Source organism: Ovis aries, chromosome 15 (assembly GCF_016772045.2).
Source record: "Ovis aries strain OAR_USU_Benz2616 breed Rambouillet chromosome 15, ARS-UI_Ramb_v3.0, whole genome shotgun sequence".
Lineage (NCBI taxonomy): Eukaryota > Metazoa > Chordata > Mammalia > Artiodactyla > Bovidae > Ovis > Ovis aries.
Window position 1 is genome coordinate 31,852,944 of NC_056068.1, and position 24,761 is coordinate 31,877,704.

General features: G+C 44.5%; 1 protein-coding gene across 2 annotated transcripts in view; it reads left to right on the forward strand.

The window, feature by feature from the left end:
• Positions 1-24,761, forward strand: part of SORL1 (sortilin related receptor 1) — a 165,567-nt gene that overhangs the window by 48,731 nt on the left and 92,075 nt on the right. For both annotated transcript variants that reach the window (XM_060399334.1, XM_027979337.3), the window contains exons 7-12: positions 4,855-4,956; positions 5,959-6,128; positions 13,831-14,023; positions 16,178-16,295; positions 16,506-16,579; positions 21,987-22,075. In XM_060399334.1, coding sequence (XP_060255317.1) covers positions 4,855-4,956; positions 5,959-6,128; positions 13,831-14,023; positions 16,178-16,295; positions 16,506-16,579; positions 21,987-22,075 — 746 coding nt within the window. The remainder of the gene's footprint in view (positions 1-4,854; positions 4,957-5,958; positions 6,129-13,830; positions 14,024-16,177; positions 16,296-16,505; positions 16,580-21,986; positions 22,076-24,761) is intronic.

Sequence of the window (24,761 nt, forward strand, 5' to 3'; positions counted from 1 at the left end):
GTGCATGTATCAATCTGGCAATGCGTTTGGCTACTCTTAACAGACTAGAAATAAAAGCAACTTCGCCAAGACAGAGGTTTATTTTTCTCTCTTTAGTGCTGCCTAAAGCTAGGGCTGGCATGTTGGTGCCCTGGTGTTCCTGGGGACCAAGGCCTCTTTTTCTTAATTTTTTGGCCGCCCACATGGCATTTTCCTGACCAGGAATTGAACTTGTGCCCCCTGCATTGGAAGAGCAGAGGCCTAACCACTGGACCACTGGGGAAGTCCCCAAGCCTCTATCTTGCTGTTTGACCATCCAAAGGAATAATCTGCACGCTCTCCCTCACGGTCCCTGATATTTACACTAGGCTTCGAGTCTTTTGGAGTCAGGAAGAATGAGGACAGATAGAAAGGCCACAATAGGACCCCTCCCAGCTGATTCAGTCCCTTTCAACAGCTTTCCTTAAAACCCAGCACAATAGTCTGTTCATGTCTTATTGACTGGTCCTTAGTAACATGACCACACAGAGTTGTCCAAAAGAAAGAGAGCCTTAGGCTTTTATTGGGGTGGTTGTCAGGGTTTGCTAAGGAGGAAAGGGCTGATGGATGTTGTGGTGAGTGGTACGTCTGTCACTGTGTAAATATACACATAGGTGGTGGCACAGAGCATCTCTGAAGGAATGGCCCAGAGCCAGTTACCAGTGGGCATTTATGAGAGCAAACGGATTTGCATTCTACCTTATACCTGTCTGTACTGTTGGATTTTTCACGAGCATACAGTATTTTACTTCCATAATAACGATAAAGAGAAATTCAGCATCAACAATGGTTTATTAAGAAATACATCTTACCATTAATAGTGTGTCATCGTTTTATTGTTAATACTTTTCTTGATAGTGGTAAAATATTACACTAACTTGTCTACGAATGCTTTGGAAGTAAACCTAACTATCCAGACTTAGGAATACTTCTCCCAGAATAAAGTGAGATGGATGTACTTAGAGGTTTTTCATGACCTCCGTACTCTTGCATTTATATCTTGCTATCTATTCTCACTTCTCAGGTCTCCCAGCAATCATCTTTAAGAACATATAACTGGTGATGGGCTTGGACTTCCCTGTTGGTCCAGTGGTTAAGACTCTGTGCTCCCAACGCAGGGGCCATGGGTTTGATCCCTGGTTGGGGAACTAAGATCCTGCATGCTGTATGGCACAGCCAAACAAAACAAACCCAAGAAACAAACAAAAGCTAATGATGGGCTTGAGTGTCCCTGAGAGAAATGGCTCCTTTCTCAGGTATAACTGCAGTAGGAAGTAGTGAAAAAACATAAAGCATAAGAAAGTGTTTCAGTGATATCTGTGTCTAGTTCCAGTTCCAGTTCAGTCACTCAGTCGTGTCCGAGTCTTTGCAACCCCATGAACCGCAGCACGCCAGGCCTCCCTGTCCATCACCAACTCCCAGAGTCCACCCAAACCCATGTCCATTGTGTTGGTGATTCCATCCAACCATCTCATCCTCTGTCATCCCCTTCTTCTGCCCTCAATCTTTCCCAGCATCAGGGTCTTCTCAAATGAGTAAGCTGTCCGTATCAGGTTGCCAAAGTATTGGAGTTTCAGCTTCAGCATCAGACCTTTTGGTGAAATATTCAGGATTTATTTCCTTTAGGATGGACTGGTTGGATCTCCTTGCAGTCCAAGGGACTCTCAAGAGTCTTCTCCAACACCACAGTTCAAAGGTATCAATTCTTCAGTGCTCAGCTTTCTTTATAGTCCAACTCACATCCATACATGACTCCTGGAAAAACTGTAGCCTTGACTAGATGGATCTTTGTTGGCAAAGTAATGTCTCTGCTTTTGAATATGCTATCTAGGTTGGTCATAACTTTCCTTCCAAGGAGCAAGCGTCTTTTAATTTCATGGCTGCGATCACCATCCGCAGTGATTTTGGAGCTCCCCCAAATAAAGTCAGCCACTGTTTCCACTGTTTCCCCATCTCTTTGTCATGAAGTGATGGGACCGGATGCCATAATCTTCATTTTCTGAATGTTGAGCTTTAAGCCAACTTTTTCACTCTCCTCTTTCACTTTCATCAAGAAGCTCTTTAGTTCCTCTTCACTTTCCGCCATAAGGGTGGTGTCATCTGCATATCTGAATATTTGATATTCAGATATTGATATTTCTCCTGGCAATATTGATTCCAGCTTGTGTCTCTTCCAGCCCAGCGTTTCTCATGATGTACTCTGCATATAAGTTAAATAAACAGGGTGACAATATACAGCCTTGACGTACTCCTTTTCCTATTTGGAACCAGTCTGTTGTTCCATGTCCAGTTCTAACTGTTGCTTCCTGACCTGCATACAGGTTTCTCAGGAGGGAGGTCAGGGGTTCTGGTATTCCCATCTCTCTCAGAATTTTCCACAGTTTGTTGTGAACCACACAGTCAAAGTCTTTGGCATAGTCAATAAAGCAGAAATAGATGTTTTTTTGGAACTCTTTCGCTTTTTCAATGATCCAGTGGATGTTGGCAATTTGCTCTCTGGTTCCTCTGCCTTTTGTAAAACCAGCTTGAACATCTGGAAGTTCATGGTTCACTTATTGCTGAAGCCTGGCTTGGAGAATTTTGAGCATTACTTTACTAGCATGTGAGATGAGTGCAATTGTGTGGTAGTTTGAGCATTCTTTGGCATTGCCTTTCTTTGGGATTGGAATGAAAACTGATCTTTTCCAGTCCTGTGGCCACTGCTGAGTTTTCCAAATTTGCTGACATATTGAGTGCAGCACTTTCACAGCATCATCTTTTAGGATTTGAAGCAGCTCAACTGGAATTGCATCACTTCCTCTAGCTTTGTTCGTGGTGTTGCTTCCTAAGGCCCACGTGACTTCACATTCCAGGATGTCCGGCTCTAGATGAGTGTGAGTGATCACGTCTTTGTGATTATCTGGGTCGTGAAGATCTTTTTTTGTACAGTTCTTCTGTGTATTCTTGCCACCTCTTGTTAATATCTTCTGCTTCTGTGTATTTATGTATAATCATAAGGATTTATATAGGGTGGCTTAAATCATCTGACCTTGATACATAGCTATAAAACTTTATTGACTTAAGGAGGGCTTTTGGAATTTATACATAGCAATTTTGGGAACTCTCTCACTCGGGTGATACATTTTGTGTTTTAATCAATCCATCATTTCTATAACCCCATACTGAGGACAGGCTATTATGCAGTTTTCAGGGTGCCATTTTGGGAAGGCAGTCTTCTGTACTTCTCTGCCTGGCTTCTTTAAAACAAACTACTTTTAACCAGTGTTCAGTGGTGGCTTGGAAAAAATGTGAGAGTGTGTGTGTACATTCAGCTGCTCAGGTGAATAGAAAAAAACTTCACCTTCATCAGCTTGCTCTTCACAAAGTTTGTTAGACATCCATGAGCATGGAGTCTTTAGCAGTTGTCATATTACAGTCAAGAAAACGTGACATCAAAAAGAAAAAGGAAAATTTGAAATCTCTATACTCTGTAGGAATTAAAAATCTGTAATAAACAGTAGCAACATAGTCGAGGGTAAGTGAAGCCAAGCTCACCGTTTCTGGCTGAGGATCCCGACATTCAAGTCGGATGATTGTCATGCCCATGAGGATGTACACACGAGGATGGGCCTCCCTGTCCTCCTAGGCGTGCAATAATTGGCCTTCAGTTTCCGGTCACAGACTTGTAGAACTGGAAAGAGACATTTAGAGCCTTTGCAGTGTTTCGTATTCTTTTTTGGATCACTGGCCCTTTTGAGAAACTTCTAAAATGTATATATCCTCCCAGCAAAGTGAGTGAGTGCATCCACATGGAAAATTTGCATGTATATTTATGGGGTTCCTGGATCATTTAAGCCCATACCCAAAGTCCTCATTCAAATCAGCTTCTCAGTTTATAGAGGGATACACTGGAACCTAGGCTTCCCTGGTGGCTCAGATGGTAAAAAATCCACCTGCAATGTGGGAGACCTGGGTTCGATCCCTGGATTAGGAAGATCCCCTGGAGCAGGGAATGGCAACCCACTCCAATTTTCTTGCCTAGAGAATCCCCATGGACAGCGGAGCCTGGCGGGCTGCAGTACATGGGGTCTCAAAGAGTCGGACACGAGTGAGCAACTAAACACACAGAAATGGGAACATAGAGAAATTGAGAGCTAAGTCTGAATCTGGCACTTTCAGACACATGAGCACGCTCCCAGCTGTGATTAGTATCCCTGAAACACAGTGTGACCAGTGTCGCGTGCGTGGTCAGCATCCCACGGAGTACCCTGTCTCTCCCAGAGAAAACATATTGTAGCAAGAGACCCTAATCGATGAGAAGGATGAAAAGACTGAAAAATAGAATCGGTGACGATTCCCTCAACTGCTGGTAAAAACTAAAGCCCTGTGGCTCGGGGATCCTTGCGATCTAGAAATAGTAGAAAGGGGAAGAGGGTGTGTTTTGTGTGCGTATCAGGTGTGTGGCGGACGTCACCCTCTGGTGGTTTGCGGGCTGTATGTTCCACCCAGCTTGTCTCTCCAGACTCATCACACAGCCCTCTCCCTTTTGCTCTCTGCTTAAGCTTTGGCAGCCCCCGCCCCCCTCCCCAAGCTCAGGTTCTCCCTTCACACTCTGTCCTTTCTCTTCGTGTACTGCCCGGAGTGTCTGTATCTATTGCAGACCAGGTATCTAGGATAGAGTGGTACCGCCCAGGCTGCCCAGTGATGGCAGACGTTGCAAAATGTGCATTTGGGGTCACACTGGTTAGTGTTTTTAGTAGAATCAGAGGGATCTGACTGTCCTGTTTCCTTTTACACTTGTTCTGAATGATTATCATATGGTACAGTTGGTGTTTTTCTCCTCCTCTTCCTTGGCAGCATCTCTTCGGCAGTCCACAACCGTCCTCTGTCCAGCTCTGGGTCTCCTTTGGCCGGAAGCCCATGCGAGCAGCCCAGTTTGTCACAAGACATCCTATTAATGTGAGTGGGGTCCGCGGTGGGTGGGGGGGAGTGCTGCTGTCCTCAGGCAGAGGTCAGGGGGAGGGTGATGGGGGAGGATATTCGATGGAAGCTCCCTGGAGTCACTTTCTAGACTAGTCTCTATGCTTTGGGCATCTTGGTCTGTTTTTTCCCTCCTCACTTGTTGAAGTGGAGCTGAATGGGAGCCTTAATTTGCTTGAAGTGGAGAAGGATTGGCAGAGAGGTTTGGAGCCAGAGTCAATGGGCTCTGTGTGCCCGTGCTGAAGGAATGGGAGGGCAGGGACAGCAGCAGTTACTCATTAAGTACCTGCTGTGTTGGTCACAGATGGCGAGGTTCCATAAGGGGACAGGATTGGAGTCTCACCCTTTTAGAAACAGATGGGTTGGAGGGTCCAAGAACAGAGCAGAGGAAGAAACCATGTACAGTCAAAGGCCTGACTGTGCAGTGTGTGCCAGGACATAGAGAACCATAGGAAAGGCCAGTGTGAGCTGGGTCATCGGAGAAGTGACCGTGGGGAGGAGGTGGCACTTGAAGGCCTTGATGCCAGGGCCTCGTGTGATGGAGGATTAGTAGCTCAGAGGAGTATGTGATGAAGAACTTGTTTGTTACTTCTTTGCTTTCTCTGGGTTCTGCCTTCCTGTAGTCATCTTAGAGGAAATGAGAGGGAAGGAAATGCACATTAATTTGCATTATGCTTTGTCGTAATGATGAGACACCATTACGTAAAAGTGATTTCTAGGTCGTTTTTGGAGTTCAAGGCCCATTCTTATTTTGTGCCCCATCTGCTGATAAGGGGTCTGCTCCAGCCAGAGGACAGCCTCAGGGTCTCTAAAGAGAGTCAGCCAAGCTTCTTTCCCAAGACTGGGAAGCTCTCGTGGGCTCCAGGACTGCCCTCTTCCCTGGGACACTGAGAAGCCCTTGCTTGCGTGTGCAAAGGGACCTTCCACAGGGCATATGTGGTTTTTTTTGACTTGTGTCTTTCTCATTTTTTGATGCCAAAGGAATATTACATCGCGGACGCCTCTGAGGACCAGGTATTTGTGTGTGTCAGTCACAGTAACAACCGCACCAACCTGTATATCTCGGAGGCAGAGGGGCTGAAGTTCTCACTGTCCTTGGAGAATGTGCTCTATTACAGCCCAGCAGGGGCAGGCAGTGACACCTTGGTGAGGTAAGGAGACCGGTAGGCAGGGCCACTTCCTGCTTTCTTACCTGGCACGACCTCTCATTGGGTGGTTTTCAGCATCCCCTGAACATTTGGACTCCCCTGGGGGTGGTTTCAGAAGCCCCAGTGATTACTGGTTCACCTTCCCAGACAGTACTTTTTTTAATCCGGTTTGAGGTGTGACAGGCACTTGAGGATCTTGTTTAATTTTTAGAACAACTATTACTGGTTCGGTTTTCTCTGCACTGGGTCTCTGTTGCTGCTGGTGGGCTTTCTCCAGTTGCGGAGGGTGGGCGCTCCTCTCTAGTGCAGCGAATGGACTTCTCACTGCAGTGGCTTTCCCTTGTTTCGGAGCACCAGCTCTAGAGCCTGGGCTCAGTAGTTGCGGCTAGAGGGCTGTAGAGCGCACGCTCAGTAGCTGTGGTGCACGGGCTTAATTGCCCCGAGGCATGTGGGATCGTTCCAGACCAGGGATCGAACCTGTGTCTCCTGCATTGGCAGGAGGGTTCTTAACCACTGGACCACCATGGAGGTCCCCACATGTTTATGTGGTGCAGAGGCTGAGCACTGCTGTGCTGGGTGACTCTTAGGATCACTGCCACCGTGTCAGCCACTCCTTTGGGGTTCCTTCATTCAGTTACCTGGTTTTGTGATCTCAGACCCAGTAGGAAACAGCACTGGCAAAACGTCACCACCACCTCTGGGCCAGTTGGCATGTGTGTCTACAAGGCCCTTCCTCCACGTGACTCTGGTTAATTAACATCATTATTCTCCCCCCGGTAATTGCAAGGTATTGTTCTGTGGTATCTGTGGGAAAGTCCTTTATCAGTACGTCACCTGCCTGGAGTGGTCCTGCTGTAACAGTGTTCTCAGGGCCGTGAAGGAGTCTGGGACTGGGAAGGGGTGGATGCCATGCCATGTGGGTGGCACTGTGATCCATCAGTGGCGCGAGGTCATTTACTCTTGTTTGTCTGTGACAGGCCACTCTTGTGTGTGTCTCAATGTGATTAAGACTGCTCTCTGCTCTTGGGAAGAGCCAGCTGGCAGAACTGGCTGGTATGCAGTGAGGTCTGGCTCGATCGCCGTGAACCTCAGGTCACAGGGCATGTCCTTGCTGCCCGCTGTCCCTCTTCAAGTTGCTGGGTCATTCAGCAAGGATGCTGCTGTTCAGTGCCTGGTGGCTTTGCATGTACAGCCGTGCAGTATTGTGTATCCAGCAAGGAAAACTTGGAACAAGCTCCCTGATCCATGGAGCTTTTGTTCTAATTATGGGAAGACAAAATAGAAACAAATACTGCCGATAATGCTGAGTGCAGAGAAGAAAAATAAAGTGAGATAAGAGGACAGTGGGTTACAAGGGCATTGCTTTATATGAGCCGGTCATGGAAGGCTGTTCTAGGAGAATGATGTTTGAGCAGGTGCCTGAGTTATACAGGAGAGGGAGCTGGGCACATAACTTGGGGAGGAGGCTTGCAGGTGGAGGAACAGTAGGCACAGGGGCTCTGGGGTGGGACTTGAGTGATTTAAGCAGTGTGGAGGCCAGGGTAGATCAACCAGCTGATGGACGGGAGAGAGCATGCCTGAGACACAGGAACCAAGAAAGCAGGGTTTAGATTGTACAGGGCCCTCAAGGGCATAGCAAGATCTTTTTTTTTTTTTTTTTACCTCTTAAGCATGATGGAGGGTTTTGACCAGAAGCTGGATATCACTTGATTTAACCTGTTACATTTTTTGGACATCACTTTAAAAAATGTGAATTGCATTATGTAAAGAAAAGTGCATAAAACATAAATGGGCAGTATTATAGATTATTTTCAGTGGATACTCATGTGACTTATCTTTTAAAGAAGCCATGCTGTGTGGAAATTAGACAGCAGACTTGCAAACTGGGAGATCCAGCTGTGAGATCACTGCCGAAATCCGGGCCAGTGGAGGTTGAGGTTGGCGGGACCTGGAGCGGTAGCAGTGGAGATGATGGAAATGGTCAGAGGCTTCCTGATGGCTCAGACAGTAAAAGACCCACCTGTAATGCAGAAGCCGTGGATTTGATCCCTGGGTTGGAAAGATTCCCCTGCAGCAGGGAATGGCTACCCCCTCTAGTATTCTTGCCTGGAGATTTCCGTGGGCAGAGGAGCCTGGAGGGCTACAGTCCATAGGGTCGCATAGGAGCGAGTATCACTTTCGTTTTGACCCATTTGCTGATGCATTTGACTGATGGATTGGACATGGGGTTTGCGAGAAGGAGGGGAAGTCAGGGACCCACCACTGCTTGGCTGGTGCAACCGGCACAGTGATGGTTTCAGACTGTCCAGGAGGGCTGGGCGAGTTCCCATCTGAGGATGCCTATTAGATACCAAGTCGAGAACTTTCTGTGTGCTCTGGTACACTTTTCCACACCCTATTTCTTCTCCTTTGGAGGTGCTGTCATCTTTTACTCCTTAACTTTGTTTCCCAGCGTAGACTCAGAGGTTGTTTATTATTCAGTGTCTTGTAATGTGTTATAAACCATCCCTTCCATGATTCATCCTCAGGTTGTTCTGGTTTGGTCAGTCACTGCCTCCTCAGGCTGGCTCCCAGTGGCTTTCTTTTATTTTTAATGATTTATTGAAGTGAAACTCTCATAACGTAAACTTACCCGTTTTAAAGTAAACAACTCAGTGCAACATAGCACATTTACAGTGCTGTGCAACCACCAGCCTTACCGAATTCCCAAACATTTACATTTTTCCCAAAGAAAATCACTTAACTGTTCAGTAATTTCTCTCCCCTAAGCCCCTGGCAGTCATCAGGCTGCTTTCTGTCTCTATGAATTTGCCTTTTCTGGCTGTTTCATATAAATAGAATCATACCGTGACACCTGACCTTTGTGTCTAGTTCGCTTTGGGTAGTGTTTTCAGATTTTATCCATGTGTAACGTACGTCATTCCTTTGTAGCAGTGAGCAGTAGTCGCCTTCAGTTCAGTTCAGTCGCTCAGTCGTGTCTGACTCTTTGCAACCCCGTGGACTGCAGCATGCCAGGCTCCCTGTCCATCACTAACTCCTGGAATTACTCAAATTAAAGTCCATTGAGTCGGTGATGCCATCTAACCATCTCATCCTCTGTCGTCCCCTTCTCCTCCTGCCTTCAATCTTTCCCAGCATCGGGATCTTTTCCAATGAGTCAGTTCTCCACATCAGGTGGCCAAAGTATTGGAGCTTCAGCTTCAGCATCAGTCCTTCCAATGAACACGCAGGACTGATCTCCTTTAGGATGGACTGGTTGGATCTCCTTGCAGTCCAAGGGACTCTCAAGAGTCTTCTCCAATGCCACAGTTCAAAAGCATCAGTTCTTCAGCGCTCAGCTTTCTTTATAGCCCAACTCTCACATCCATACATGACCACTGGAAAACCCATAGCTTTGACTAGACAGACCTTTGTTGGCAAAGTAACGTCTCTGCTTTTAAATATGCTGTCTAGGTTGGTCATAACTTTTCTTCCAAGGAGCAAGTGTCTTTTAATTTCATGGCTGCAGTCACCATCCACAGTGATTTTGGAGCCCCCAAAATAAAAGTCAGCCACTGTTTCCATTGTTTCCCCATCTATTTGCCATGAAGTGACGGGACCGGATGCCATGATCTTTGTTTTCTGAATGTTGAGTTTTAAGCCAACTTTTTCACTCTCTTCTTTCACTTTCATTAAGAGGCATTTTAGTTCCTCTTCACTTTCTGCCATAAGGGTGGTGTCATCTGCATATCTGAGGTTATTGATATTTCTCCCGGCAATCTTGATTCCAGCTTGTGTTTCTTCCAGTCCAGCATTTCTCATGATGTACTCTGCATATAAGTTAAATAAGCAAGGTGACAATATACAGCCTTGACGTACTCCTTTTCCTGTTTGGAACCAGTCTGTTGTTCCATGTCCAGTTCTAACTGTTGCTTCGTGACCTGCATATAGGTTTCTCAGGAGGCAGGTCAGGTGGTCTGGGATTCCCATCTCTCGAAGAATTTTCCACAGTTTATTGTGATCCACACAGTCGAAGGCTTTGGCATAGTCAATAAAGCAGAAATAGATGTTTTTGTGGAACTCTCTTGCTTTTTTGCAGCGGATGTTGGCAATTTGATCTCTGGTTCCTCTGCCTTATCTAAATCCAGCTTGAACATCTGGATAGTCGCCTGACTTGTAATTAAAATCATGAACTACTCTCTCTGGCCTCTTGCCGACTCTCTCACCTTTGAGAGACTCTGGCCATGGGGCCAGTAAGTCACAGTTCGGCCAAAGTTCCCTCAGCTTCTGCATCTGTCAGCTCTTCAGGATGGAGATGGAGGGGGACCCCAGAGCTGCAGAGCGTGGCTCTCTGCGGGGTGGGAACCTCTGTAATGCCAGCACGCAAATGGCCCTTTATGAAGTTACGGCATTTCCCGCCCCGCCCCACCTGAGCATCCAGTTACGAAACTGAAAGTAGATTTACATCAAGATTCATAGACTGCTTTCCTCTTTGACTTTCTCATTCCTTTCTTCAGATTTTTATCTTGAGACTGGAGATGTGCTCACTTAAGTGACCTTTGCCATCTGCATCTCCATCTCAGTGTGATGACAGTGGAGAAGTGTGAGTGAGCAGTTTATGTGGGCAGGCTGGCTTAGCTCAGAAAGGAAAACCAAACAACATGAGCTGTGATTTGCGCCTAGTGGGGAAGTGGGTGCCAAGGACCTCGGTCTCGTTACTTAGAGACCTGGAGGAGGAATTCTTCCCAGGGATGGCCCTGACCTTGGTGAGAGGTGCCGAGGGGAGGCACTGTCTAAGATGGCAGGACAGACATGGGGTGGACGGAAGAAGTGGCTTGCCTGCGGGGCATTTTGAGGAGGACTGCTGGGTTCTGGGCTGAAGGTGGCCGAGAGGGACCTAGTGAGCTGTCTGGCGAGAGGGAAAAGCAAGTGGTGAGAGCCAGTGAGAGAAAATGGAAGAATACGGACTCTTGTGGAGAGGTGCTTGGGTGAGTCAGGTGGTTGCAAGGTGTGAGGTGTTAGAAGGAGAGATGACAGGATGGACCGAGACCCAGAGGAGAGTGGAGGTACAGGGGACAGGCTTCTGCTTGGATTGAAAAGATAAAACACCAGGAGAAAGACCGCGGAAAGAAACAAGGCTCTTCGAGACGAGGGAAACTCAGACCTCCCAGATAAATTGGAAGAAGCCTGTGGTGACCCTCACAATAGTAGAATCACAAGCAAGAGAGTCGTGTGAATAGAGGGCAAGGGGGGTAACAGACCTGGGCTGATTCCTAGGGAAGCAACTGAAAACCAACTAAACCGGAACTAAGGAAACCACGTATCAGAACATGTGGTCTCAGCGCCAGTGTTTTCTGGAGGACCTTGCTCTGTCTCTCAGGCAAGGTGGTTCTGCCACTTCTGTGTGCATCTCTCTGTCTGAACCTGTGTGCATCTCTCTGTCTGAACTGGCAAACAGTCTTCCTGCTTCAGATTTATATGACGGATGACAGGAACGTGCAGTTCTGTGTTTTTTTTTTTTTTTTCATTAATAAAGCCCGGTGGCTCAGAACTCTCCAAACAAAGGACATACTTCCAGTTTTAAAAGCCACGTGTGAACTGTGGCTACCTTTCTTGGGAATCTGTCCTTAGAACGTGTACCATGTTAGTGCAAAACTACTGCTCAGGGAAGTTGCAGGATCTGGGCATAGCAGTTAAGGCCAGGGAGGTCTTTGTCGCTGTTTCCCTGTTAATAAGCATAACCTCAAGGTTTCCAGAGCCATCCTCGTTGGATGTACTGTTTCTTTGGGAAGGCTTCTGCTCTGTTCCCTGACAAATCCTGTGGGCTTCTGTCTGATCAGGGTGTTGGCTAATTAGTTCTAAGTATCTGGACAGTGTAACCCCTTAGCTATATTTCTGTAGACTGGGTTAAATTGTAAGCCCCAGCACTGCACTATAATTTTTATTTTAAACTGAAGTCTAGTTGATTTACAGTGTTGTCTTAATTTCTGCTGTGTGACAGAGTGATTCATTTACACACACACATGCACACACACACATTCTTTTCCATTATAGTTTCTCGCAGTATATTGAATATAGTTCCCTGTGCGATACAGTTAGAGCTTTGTTGTTTATCCAGCCTATGTATAAAATAGCTTGCATCTGCTAAGCCCGAACTCTCCATCCTTCCCTGTCCCATCCCTGTCAGCAGCCACAGGTCTGTTCTCCATGTCTGCGAGTCTGCTTTAATTTCCTAGATTGGTTTGTTTGGGTCGTATTTTAGGGTCCACATGCAAGTGGTATTTGTCGTTCTCTTTCTGACTTACTTCGCTTACGGTCATCTCCGGGTCCGCCCCTGTTGCTGCAGATGGCATTATTTCATTCTTTTCTGTGGCTGAGTAGCATTCCACTGTATACATGCCACATCTTTATCCCCTCATCTGTGGATGGACATTCAGGCTGCTTCCATGTCTTGGCTGTTGTGAACAGGCCAGTACTGTACTTAGTATCTGGTAAGTTTGGTTTATTGTTTCCTGTTTATCTAGGCTCACTGGAGGATTTGGGGTCAATATCGTTCGTGGAGAAATAACTGTAACTCTCACATCAACTTTTCTGTGTTATAGTTATCGTTCTGAGCCTTATGTGAGGAGTAATTGATCAGATGAGCATCTTGGCTTTCAAAGTTAAAAAAAAAAAAAAGGCAGTTTATTCAGCCACAGGAAGGAAGGAATACAGTACCGATACAATATGGATGAACCTTGAAAATAGAGTAAGGGAAAGTAACCAGATACAAAAGGTCATATGTTATATAATTATATTTATATGAAATATCCAGAATAGGCAAGTCCAAGCTATGGTTTTTCCAGTAGCTGTGTACGGATGTGAGAGTTGGACCATAAAGAAGGCTGAGTGCTGAAGAATCGATGCTTTCGAGCTGTGGTACTGGAGAAAACTCTTGAGAGTCCCTTGGACTGCAGGGAGATCAAACCAGTCTATCTTAAAGGAAATCAGTCCTGAATATTCTTTGGAAGCACTGATGCTGAAGTTCCAATAGTTTGGCCACCTGATGCAAAGAGCTGACTCATTGGAAAAGACCCTGATGCTGGGAAAGATAGAAGGTGGGAGGAGAAGGGGACGACAGAGGATGAGACAGCTGGATGGCATCACTGACTCAATGGACATGAATCTGAGCAAACTCTGGAGACAGTGAAGGACAGGGAAGCCTGGCGTGCTGCAGTCCATGGGGTCACAAAGAGTTGGACTCGACTTAGTGACTGAATAGCAGTGACAGATAGAGACAGTGAACTGACCAGTGGTTGCCAGCATCTGGAGTGGGAAGGAATAGTGAGGTGTGGCTATCAGAGGGTGCAGGGTTTCCTTTTGGGATGATAGAAATGTCTGGGACTATATAGTGATGAAGGTTGCATAACATTAGGAAGATACTTAATGCCAGTGAATCTTCTTTATTGGTTAAATTTTGCGGGGACTTCCTTGGTGGTCCAGGGGTTGAGACTTCGCCTTCTAGTGCAGGGAAGGTGCAGTTTCAGTCCCTGGTTGGGGAGCTGAGATCCCACATGGCTTGCAACCAAAAAGCCAAAACATAAAACAGAAGTAATGTTGTAACAGAGTCAATCAAGACTTTAAAAATTGTCCACATTAAAAAAAAATCTAAAAAAATGGTTAACTTCTGTTATTTAAAATAAAAATATCCCTAGCAGATAACACCGCTTATTTTCTCTTACTGTAGGTATTTTGCCAATGAACCATTTGCTGACTTCCACCGAGTGGAGGGGTTACAGGGGGTCTACATTGCTACTCTCATCAGTGGCTCCATGAATGAGGAAAACATGAGATCCGTCATCACCTTCGACAAAGGTGGGACCTGGGAGTTCCTTCAGGCCCCAGCCTTCACCGAATACGGAGAGAAAATCAATTGTGAGGTATAGATGCTACGCTCTTGTTTGGATTGTTTTAAAAACACTTGTAACTGTAGTTCTGCTCTCACTGTTCTGAAACTCTGCACCGAGTTATCTTGGGGTGCTGTAATGGCCTTGCAGAGGCACCATGGGGTATTTTAAATGTTTGAAGGGTGCTTGACGTCTGTTGGTCACCATCTGAATTTACTCTCTTGGGTTAGTTCATAGCTTCAACATTAGCTCATGCTGTATGTCTTTGGATGACATATCTTTGTGAAGCTGGACTCTTGCTTGGCAGTTTACATGGTGAAAAGCAAGTACGAAAATCGGTCTGGTTTAGGAAATGGTAGTAGTGGTATCTGCTTAGATTCTGAAGTTTGAGAAGCTGTGCAGTGCCTAACAGGTGTTTACACCCTATTATTAAGTAATTGTGGTTATGTAAGGATGAAATAAAAGTTTTATGGTATTTTCAGCTTAACTGTAAACACATGTAGTATTATTTCAGACTATTGCTGCTACATTATTAGGACATGCACTTATTAGGTTGTTTAGACTTAACTGTGGTAAAAAATATTAGTATTTCTTCTGATCTAAGGCAATTATAAAAATAATTTACTGAGACACTGATTGTGTTGGGAACCTAGAAAGTTTGGGAACCCTTGCCATACGTTATTATTTCTGAGGAATGTCTTATAAAATTCTTTCCTGAATATAATTTAGGATTCTACCATTTTCCTTACCTGTGGCTTCATCTAAAAAGCTCATGATCCTCAAATGTGTTATTTGGCCTCATTCAGGGTTCCCATTCACTCAAGCAGCCGCTTCCTTTTTCCTGGAAAGAAGTCCGTGACCGTGATCCCTAGCTTTATATGATGCCCTATACTTCCATTTTCTTTTTCTTTTAGAAAAATTTATTTTTTTTTTTTATCTATGCTAAGTCTCAGTTGTGACAGGTGGGATGTAGTTCCCTGACCAGGAATCAAATGCCTGCCCCCTGCATTGGAAGTGCAGATGTTAAACACCGGACCACCGGGAAAGGTCCCCCGTCCTTATTTTAAGACAGATATTTGTTAGAGAAATTCTTTTGTTATAAAAGTAAGTATATCTCGCAAATCATATCAGTTTTGCCCTGTAAAATAAGCACAAATAGAGATACCCTATCTAGAATACTAGAGGAGGCTAAGTAACATTTGACAGTCAGTTTCTGGCTGGAGAATTGGGCGTGACCTGATCCTATAGCAAAAGACCTTGTTTGCAGAACTATTGAAATTTGAACCTAAGTACTGGAGGCCAGTCGGAATAACTTCCAAGTCTTGCAGAGGACACCTGAAGACTTTCTGTACAAAGGCAGACTACTTGAAAAAACGCCATGTGGATCTTTTGGTGTCTGTATCTCAGACGTTGTACATCTGGAAGTGTATCAGTAAGACTTTCTGACTTCTGAGTCTTGGTTTTCCTTCTGACTGAGTTGCTTAAATCATATTTGAAATGCATCTCCAGTGACTTAGAAAATGAGCACCATGAAATCATTTCAGTTCTCTGAATGACGTGAGAGAAATGCTGGGTAACACTGAGAGAGGGACAGCTTTCACATCTAGTTAAGTTGGCACTGACTTCTTTCTTTCAAAATTTTCATTGAATTATAGTTGGTTTACAATGTTGTGTTAGTTTGGGGCATGCAGCAAAGTGATTCAGTCATACATAAATACATAGATATATACCTGCATATACTCTTTCAGATTCTTTTCCCTTTTTGGCACTGAGTATAGTTCTCCGTGCCATACAATAGTTCCTTGTGGGTTGATGATGGACAGGGAGGCCTGGCATGCTGCAGTCCATGGGGTCGCAAAGAGTCGGACACAACTGAGCGACTGAACTGAACTGAGATTACCTGTTTATATATAGCTCTGATTTCTAACTGCTCTTCTCTTAGAGTCTCAGAAGGAATTTTTTTTCCTTAGTGTCTTTCTCTTTTCTCCCACGAGTGGTGTTTACATGGTTCAGATGCTCATGTCCATCTGGGGCGAGGGTGGGGACAGCCTGGCTGTGGCTCTGGTCTCCTTGGGGCCAAGTCTCCTTGCTTTGTGCCAGCTGCAGTGTGGGCACAGGAAGCCTCGGCCTTTAGAGGGAGACTGGGGGGCATGTCACGCGATGACAGCAGCTGAACTTGTGTTGCAGCTCTCCCAGGGCTGCTCCCTGCACCTGGCCCAGCGGCTCAGCCAGCTGCTGAGCCTCCAGCTTCGGAGGATGCCCATCCTGTCCAAGGAGTCGGCGCCCGGGCTCATCATAGCCACCGGTGAGTTGACTTTGCCTGTCGTCACTGATGGGTTTAGCTGCTGGCGTATGTGCAGCCGCATACACAAGGACCCCTGCCACCTAGGGCAGCCCTGGCTGTTCGTGGTCCTGAGATGTCCTTGTTGTTAGAGGACTCAGCAGTTCTGGTTGGGCCAGGTGATAAACTGATATTTTCTTGACCTTAGGAATAATTGCTCTTCTTGCATTTTAGGTTCGGTGGGAAAGAACCTGGCGAGCAAGACCAACGTATATATCTCCAGCAGTGCTGGAGCCCGGTGGCGAGAGGTCAGCTCCCTCATCCCACACCCCTGTTCTTGTTAGTGTGAGAATGTGGGCCGTGTCTTAATGTGTCAGGGACACACATGGCCTGTTGTGGGGAGCCCACAGAGCCAAGTGTGGTTATGAAATTCAGAGATACCAGGAGCCACACACAGGGTCAGCTGCACTGATTTGTTATCACACTTCATAATGTGGGCTTGTGATTTTGCTAAAAATGTGACTTTGATTCAAAAACAGACTTAATAAAACAACAACTGTGAATTTGTGTAAACATTCCAAAATGACAAGTTCCACGAGGATAAAGTGGTGTCTGTTTTGTCACTTCTTTACCTCTGGGACTAACAGTGTCTAGTATGGACACTGGGTGCTCAGTAAGGGTTAGCTGACTCCATCAGCAAATTGTAATGTCGTGGTATCATGTCTGAACTAGTCACTTACTTTTCTTTGCGTGCTATTGAAGGTTTAAGTCAAGCCCGTCCCCCCATCACTGGGTCCTTCATCTCATTCTGTGCTATGGCACATTCTGTGCTGTGGAGGGAAGCTGTGTCTGCCTTAAGTTCGTGTGACTAAATTTGGGTCCTCAGGAATCAATTATACCGGTTCTGAAGCGCTAGTACTCTAGTCCCAAAATGCTAACTCAGCCTTGGACATTAGAGAATTTCCAAACTTGTAAAACAAAGAAGTGTTTTTTTCCCTCACCAGGGAGACAGGCATCTGGTCTTGTTCTGTGCCTGTGGGGAGCTGCTGGGGTAGAACCCCCCAGATCTCCTGCCAGCCGGGCGTGACCTCAGGAGGGCTGAGGGGTTGTCAGCAGAGCCAGCAGGCAGCTCCCATCCTCATGGTGCCCTTCCTGGGAATGCGACTTGTGCACTTTCATAGAGAAATACTCTGTACGTGAAGCAGTAGTCATGCCCAACATTTATCTGGGTCTTTGCAGTCTACAGAGGCCCGTCATGTACCTTAACTCATTTGGGGTAGGGTTCACCATTCCTCCAGCTGAGACATGTAGGACCCAGATATCGTGTGTGTGTGTGTGTGTGTGTGTGTGTGAGTGAGAGAAACAGAGAGGGAGAAAGAGAGACAGAGATACAGCTCTACAGCAGGGTAGAGAACATAATTCTGTATTTGGATGAAGGAGACTGTTAAGTCCAGAGTAGTCAAAAATGTGTGAACAGTTTGGAATTTGGGGCCATCCTCGTCCCGCCCCCATGGGAGCGATTAAGCAGTGGTTTTCCTCTTCCCTGGAGCCGGACATTCCTTTTGAAATTGGGTGTTCTTTCCTCTGCGAATAGGCTTGTGGTTGGTTTGTACCTTCTGATGTTGGTGTAATTTGGAATTTGAACATCTGCAAGCGATTTCCTTCTGCGGAGAAAGTGGTGTCTCGCTGCTCCTGCAGGGAAGTGGGGTTGTCCGGCTGATGTGGGGGCAGCTGTCAGTGCCTTCCGCTGGGCACGCTCCCCACCAGCCAAGAGGTGGCCATCCCACAGGGACCACAGTTTTGGAACTAGCAGAGAGCTAACGAGGGGATGAAAAGCTTGAGAGTGTCTGTGTGAGGGGGAATCTGAGTCCCCATGGGCAGCCTTCTCTTAAGAGGGCAGTCTCGACTGTGTGAAGGGGATCGATGGCGGCCCGCGATGAAGAAATGGGATGCAGTTGACAGATGCTGCCTAGAAAACTGATGACTAGAATTCTTGTTCCCCTTCTATTCATACTACTAATTAGGTGGGCAAATCCTCAGATTCATAGAGGTCCTTCAACAACAACAACAACAACTTTATTGAGGTATATAGAGGTACGATAAACTGCACGTATTTGAAGTATACAGTTTGATCAGAATTGATCACCCTTACTACCTCTTCACCAACGCACCACGATTAAGACCGCTTCATCGCCCCACCCAAGTATCTTTTTGTCTCCTTTGCGATTCATCCCTCTCTCTACCCTCATCCCTCCAGATTATTAACATTTTCTAGAATTCTGTGTAAATGGACTCATACACTGTGCAGTCTTTTGGCCTGGCTGCTAGCTCTCATTGTGAGAATTTTGAGGTTCTTTTATGTTGTTTCATTTATCAGCGGTTCTTTCCTTTTTTATTGTTGATTAGTATCCCATTGTGGGGATATTCCACAATTTCTTTATCCATTGGTCAGTTGATGAACGTTCTCGTTTCTAGTGATTACAATGTAGTTGTTACAAGCATTTAATTACATGTTTTTTAGGTGGACATATATATTTAATTTCTCTTGGGTAGATACTGCAGGAAGGAAAGAGTGGGCAACCTAATTGGTATATGTCTAACTTTTAAAGGAATTACCAAATTGTATTCCAAAGTGGATGTATCATTTCACATTTCCACCAGCAGTGTGTGAGTTCTGATTGCTTCAGATGCTTGCCAACACTTGATAAGGTCAACATTTTAAATTTTACACATTTTAATAAGTGCATTTGATATCTCATTGTAGTTTTAATTGGCATTTCTTTGACTAATGATGTTGAACTTCATGTGCTCATTGAGGCCATTTAAAAATCTTTTCTGAAGTGTCTGTTCAGATATTTTACCCTTTTTAAAAAATTAGGTTGTCTTATTGAGCTGTAAGAGGTTTTTCTGAAAAAAAAAATATTCTGGATTTAAGTCATTTTCTGTGTGTTATAAATATTTTCTCAGCCTGTGGCTTGTTTTTTTTTTTTTAATTTTCTTCATGGTGTTTTTTGAAGACTATATGTTTTTACTTTTGATGAAGTCTAATTTATCAGCTCTTTTCTTCAGTGTTTTATGCTCTTTGTTGTTCTGAGAGATGTTTGTCCTTTCCACGGTTGCAGAGATTGTCCCTTATTTATTCTTTTGCAGGTTTTATAGTTTTAGGGTTTAGGTTTATGATCTATTTTGAGTTAATTTGTGTATCTGGTATGAGAGAAGGGTTGATACTCCTTTATCCTTATAGACATTCAGTTGGTCCAATATCCCCTGTTGGAAATACTTCTCTTTCCTCCACTGAATTGCCTTGGTGCCTGTTTGAAAATCAATTGGCCATATATGTGTGAGTCTATTTTAAGGCTTTCTGTTCTACTCCATTGAGCAATAAAACATTTTAAAATTAAAGTATGTACATTGTTTTATTTATACATAATGCTATTGTACACTTACTAGAGTGTAGTTTAGTGCAAACATAACTTTAATAAGCACTGAGAAACCAAAAAACTATGTGATTTGCTTCATGGTGGTTCGTGTCTTTGTGGTGGTCTGGAACTGAACCTATAGTATCTCCAAGGTGCGTCTGTGCTTTGAAGATGTACTATCTTCTGATGCGAAATCTATACTCATTGGTTATCATTTTCATGTATGTATCATGTCATTTTTCTTAAGATACTCTGATCTTGTTTTATCTTTGGTTTTCGACAGTTTTATTATGATGTTTCTAGGTATAATTTTCTTTGTGCTTAGTGTTTTGGGGGACACGTATCTTGAATATGCAAATTTATCTCTTTCGTCAAATTTGGGGAATTTTCAGCCATTATTTTTTTCAAATATTTTTCCTGCTTCAGTTCCTTTCTCCTGTTCATCATGGCCTGCAATTATTAGGCCCTTTGTCCCATGAGTCTTTGGGGCTTTTCTCTTTTAAGTCTTTTATTCTGTACGTTCTTTAGAATAGATCATTTTTACTCCTGTATATTCACATGTAAATTCACGAATTCCTTTGTCATTTCTGTTCTGTCATTGAGCCCGTCAATGACTTTCCTGTTTCAAACACTTCATTTTCCTGTTCTAGAGTTCTTTCCTTTTTTTTTTCTTTTTTTATAAAGTAGTTTTCACTTCTCTGGGAAGAATTCTTGTCTTTTGCTCATTTCAGGTGTGTTTTCCTTTACATTGTGAAACACAGTGATGACTGTTTTTATAGCATTTGGCAGTTCCAACCTTTGAATTGTCTTGAGCTTGGCACCCATTGATTGTCTTTTCCCTGGAGGATTGGAGACATTTTCCTGAGCTGTATGCATGTTGAGTGATTTTTGGATAGTATCCAGGACATGAAATGAAATCTTGTGGAGGATGTGGCAATTTCTGTTTTAGCACGTAATGGATCTGTTCAGATGCGGACTGTAAGTTCCATCTTGCATTCTGTGGAAACCTCAGTTCAGGTTGCTGAGTCTTTTCTGTGCTGGTTTGGGTCTGTTCCACACACATACAGCTTAGGGGTCAAGCTGAAATCTGTCTGAGTCTATATACAGAATTAGAGTGTTTACTTCCTCAAAATCCCCTTTCTGGGATTCCATCTACATTTTTCTGTAGGAAAATTGCAGGAGCTTATTTTCCTGTCTCCTTAAGCAGAAAATTTCTATAAAACTTTAGCCACCTGCCTGGGATTGTGGTATCCGAGGCTGGGGCATTCCCTCAGGGTAAAGGTGTACCAGGAAGCCTCAGTCGTTTGGGTAGCTTCTCCAGGTTTTTAGGCCTCTTCACAAGCTGCCTGATTCTGTTTACTTCACAGCATCCTCAGGTAGCTGTCTTTTTGTCCAAAGGTTTCTGTTTGTAATTAGTAGGAAAGGTGGGCTGTAGTGGGCTTATTCTGTCACAGTAGAGCCAGAATTCCAGTTGGTTACTTGTTTGTTTTTTGGGGGCCTGTGCTGGGTCTCATTGAGGTGCACAGCCTCTAGAGTGTGCAGGCTCAGTAGTTGGGGCACATGGGCTTAGTTGCCCCTCAGCATGTAGGATCTTAGCTCCCTGATCAGGGATCAAACCTGTGTTCTCTGCGCTGGAAGGCAGATCCGTAACCACTGGACTACCAGAGAAGTCCCTCCTTGGTTACCCTTTAATCACAGCTGGTGAAGCGCAGAGATTTGAGTTTGATTCCTACCTTTGCTGTTTATAGTCTGCCACTTTTAATAGAAACTCTAGTTTTTTTCATTTGGCAAAAAAAAAAAGAAAACAACAACTGGGGACTTCTCTGATGGTCTACTGGTTAAGAATCCACCATCCAATGCAGGGGACCCAGGTTCAATCCCTGGTCTGGGAAGATTCCATATGCCTTGGGGCAGCTTAAGCCTGTCCACCACAACTGTTGAGCCCACATGCCACCCCAATGAGAAGCCCACCCACCACAACTAGAGAGTGACCCCGCCGCTCACCGCGACTAGAGAAAACCCATGTGCAACAACAGAGATGCAGTGCAGCTGGGTATATACAAATGAAATTTAAAAATCGGGATGTGAGTACTTGCTCTGTTCCTGCCTGGGGCTGTGTGCAGCAGGTGAGATAATGGATGGGAAGTGCTCTGGGAATGGAAATTTGTATTCAGGGGGTGGCATCCCTGCCTTGTGTGTGCCTGTGCCTGTGAATGTGTGTGAGGTGTGCACTGTTCCTTCCTGGCCACCTCCCTGGCGGTGGCGTGAGCACTTGTCTGTCTGTGTCTCCCTCCAGGCTCTGCCCGGACCTCACTACTACACATGGGGGGACCATGGCGGCATCATCATGGCCATTGCCCAGGGCATGGAAACCAACGAGCTGAAGTAAGTGTCTCTATGGAGCCTTAAAAAAAAGTTATTGAAATACAGTTATTGATTTACAATGTTGTGTTAGTTTCAGGTGTACAGCAGAGTGGTCAGTATACATATATACAGATACAGAAATCTCGGTATATTCTTTTTTATATTCTCTTCCGTGATAGGTTATTATAAAATAGTGAGCACAGTAAGGCCCCTAGATACGAACTAGTTGCACGTTCTGAGAGCAGTTTGTTCCTAAGTCCAGCAAAGCTAGCCTTGGTATACCCAACTAACACAATCGTCTGTATAGCACTGTATTATAACAGGTCTATAACGCTTTTCCTAAAAGTAATGCAGAAAAAGCAAACACAAAAATGAAGAAAACATTTTAAGTCTTACAGTTTAGTATTTTGAAAAGTACAGTAGTACAGCGCAACAGTTGTCATACAGGGGCTGGCATCGAGTGAACAGGCAAGAGGAGTTACCGACTGGAGGAGGGAGAGGAGGTGGGAGGTGGTGGAGCTGAAAGATCATCAGCAATAGGAGACGGAAGGCAAGCTGCAATTTCATTCATGCCTGACGTTGATGGCTCAGGTTCTGGTTCCTTGCTGGAACCACGTGCATTTTCACATCTTTGGAAGTTCACAACTTGAAGGTTTGTATGTAGGGGACTTACTGTATAGTTGCCTGTGCTATGCCATAGGGCCTTGTTATTTATTTTATGCAAAGTAGTGTGTGTATTTTAATCCCAAAGTCCTAATTTTTCCCTGCTTCTGCTTTGGGAACCATAAATTTGTTTTCTGTCTGTGAGTCAGTTTCTGTCTTGCAAATAAGTTCATTGGTATCATTTTTAGATTCTAGGTATAAGTGATATCATACAATATTTATCTTTCTCTCTTGGCTTACTTCAGTTCAGTTGCTCAGTCGTGTCCGACTCTTTGCGACCCCATGAATCACAGCACGCCAGGCCTGCCTCTCCACCACCAACTCCCAGAGTTCACTTAAACTCATGTTCATCGAGTCGGTGATGCCATCCAGCCCTCTCATCCTCTGTCATCCCCTTCTCCTCCTGCCCCCAATCCCTCCCAGCATCAGGGTCTTTTCCAATGAGTCAACTCTTCACATGAGGTGGCCAAAGTGCTGGAGTTTCCGCTTTCGCATCAGTCCCTCCAATGAACACCCAGGACTGATCTCCTTTAGAATGGACTGGTTGGATCTCCATGCAGTCCAAAGGACTCTCAAGAGTCTTCTCCAACACCACAGTTCAAAAGCATCAATTCTTTGGCACTCAGCTTTCTTCACAGTCCAACTCTCACATCCATACATGACCACTGGAAAAACCATAGCCTTGACTAGATGGACCTTTGTAGGCAAACTAATGTCTCTGCTTTTGAATATGCTATCTATCTAGGTTGGTCATAACTTTCCTTCCAAGGAGTAAGCATCTTTTAATTTCATGGCTGCAATCACCATCTGCAGTGATTTTGGAGCCCCCCAAAATAAAGTTAGCCACTGTTCCACTGTTTCCCCATCTATTTCCCATGAAGTGATGGGATCAGATGCCATGATCTTAGTTTTCTGAATGTTGAGCTTTAGGCCAACTTTTTCACTCTCCTCTTTCACTTTTATCAAGAGGCTGTTTAGTTCCTCTTCACTTTCTGCCATAAGGGTGGTGTCATCTGCATATCTGAGGTTATTAATACTTCTCCCGTCGATCTTGATTCCAGCTTGTGCTTCTTCCAGCCCAGCGTTTTTCATGATGTACTCTGCATAGAAGTTAAAGAAGCAGGGTGACAATATACAGCCTTGACGTACTCCTTTTCCTATTTGGACCCAGTCTGTTGTTCCATGTCCAGTTCTAACTGTTGCTTCCTGACCTGCATATAGGTTTCTCAGGAGGCAAAGTCAGGCAGTCTGGTATTCCCATCTCTTTCAGAATTTTCCACAGTTTATTGTGATCCACACAATAAACAATAATAAACAATAAGTCAAAGGCTTTGGCATAGTCAATTACTTCCCTTAGTACGATTAGTTTCTGTATTTTTTGATGAAGCTTTTTAACATCATACTGTTCTTCCAGAAATTTAACTCTGTGATTATATGTGGATTATTTGTTTCACTAGGTTATTGAGCACAAAATTTGCGACTAAGGAAATTATTTAAACTTTTCTTGTTTATAAAATGGGACTGAAAATCTGCCTTTCCTCTCTGAGAGAGGGACAAAAGAATTGAAAAAGTACAACTCTATATTATAAAATATAAATTAATAATGACTAAAAAATTAACTGGAGGCTCTTCAATTTGTCTTTCTTAGCTTTGTGTGTGACACAGTTATTCATAGAATGAGTAATAATAATAATAGTACTTGAGTAATAATTTCAGGAATGCATGTTATTTGATAACCAGGTGACTTTTACTGTGATAACCTTTGGTTCTGGGGTTTTTACAGCTAGACTGGAAAGGACATTTGGGGTTAGTGGCTTCATTTTATAGATGAGAAAACAGAGGCTGAGAAAGTAAAGTACCTTGCTCAAAGTACCGCTTTGTTCATAACAGGCAACACTAGCATTCACGTCTTTAAATTACATTCTGTATTCTTTGCAGTACATTCCTCTGAAAAGCAAAAATGTCAAGAGTTAGTAACTTCTGTCTTCTTGAATCTGATATTATTAGAACCAGTTCTTTCATTACTTTTGTCCGAGCTGTGACA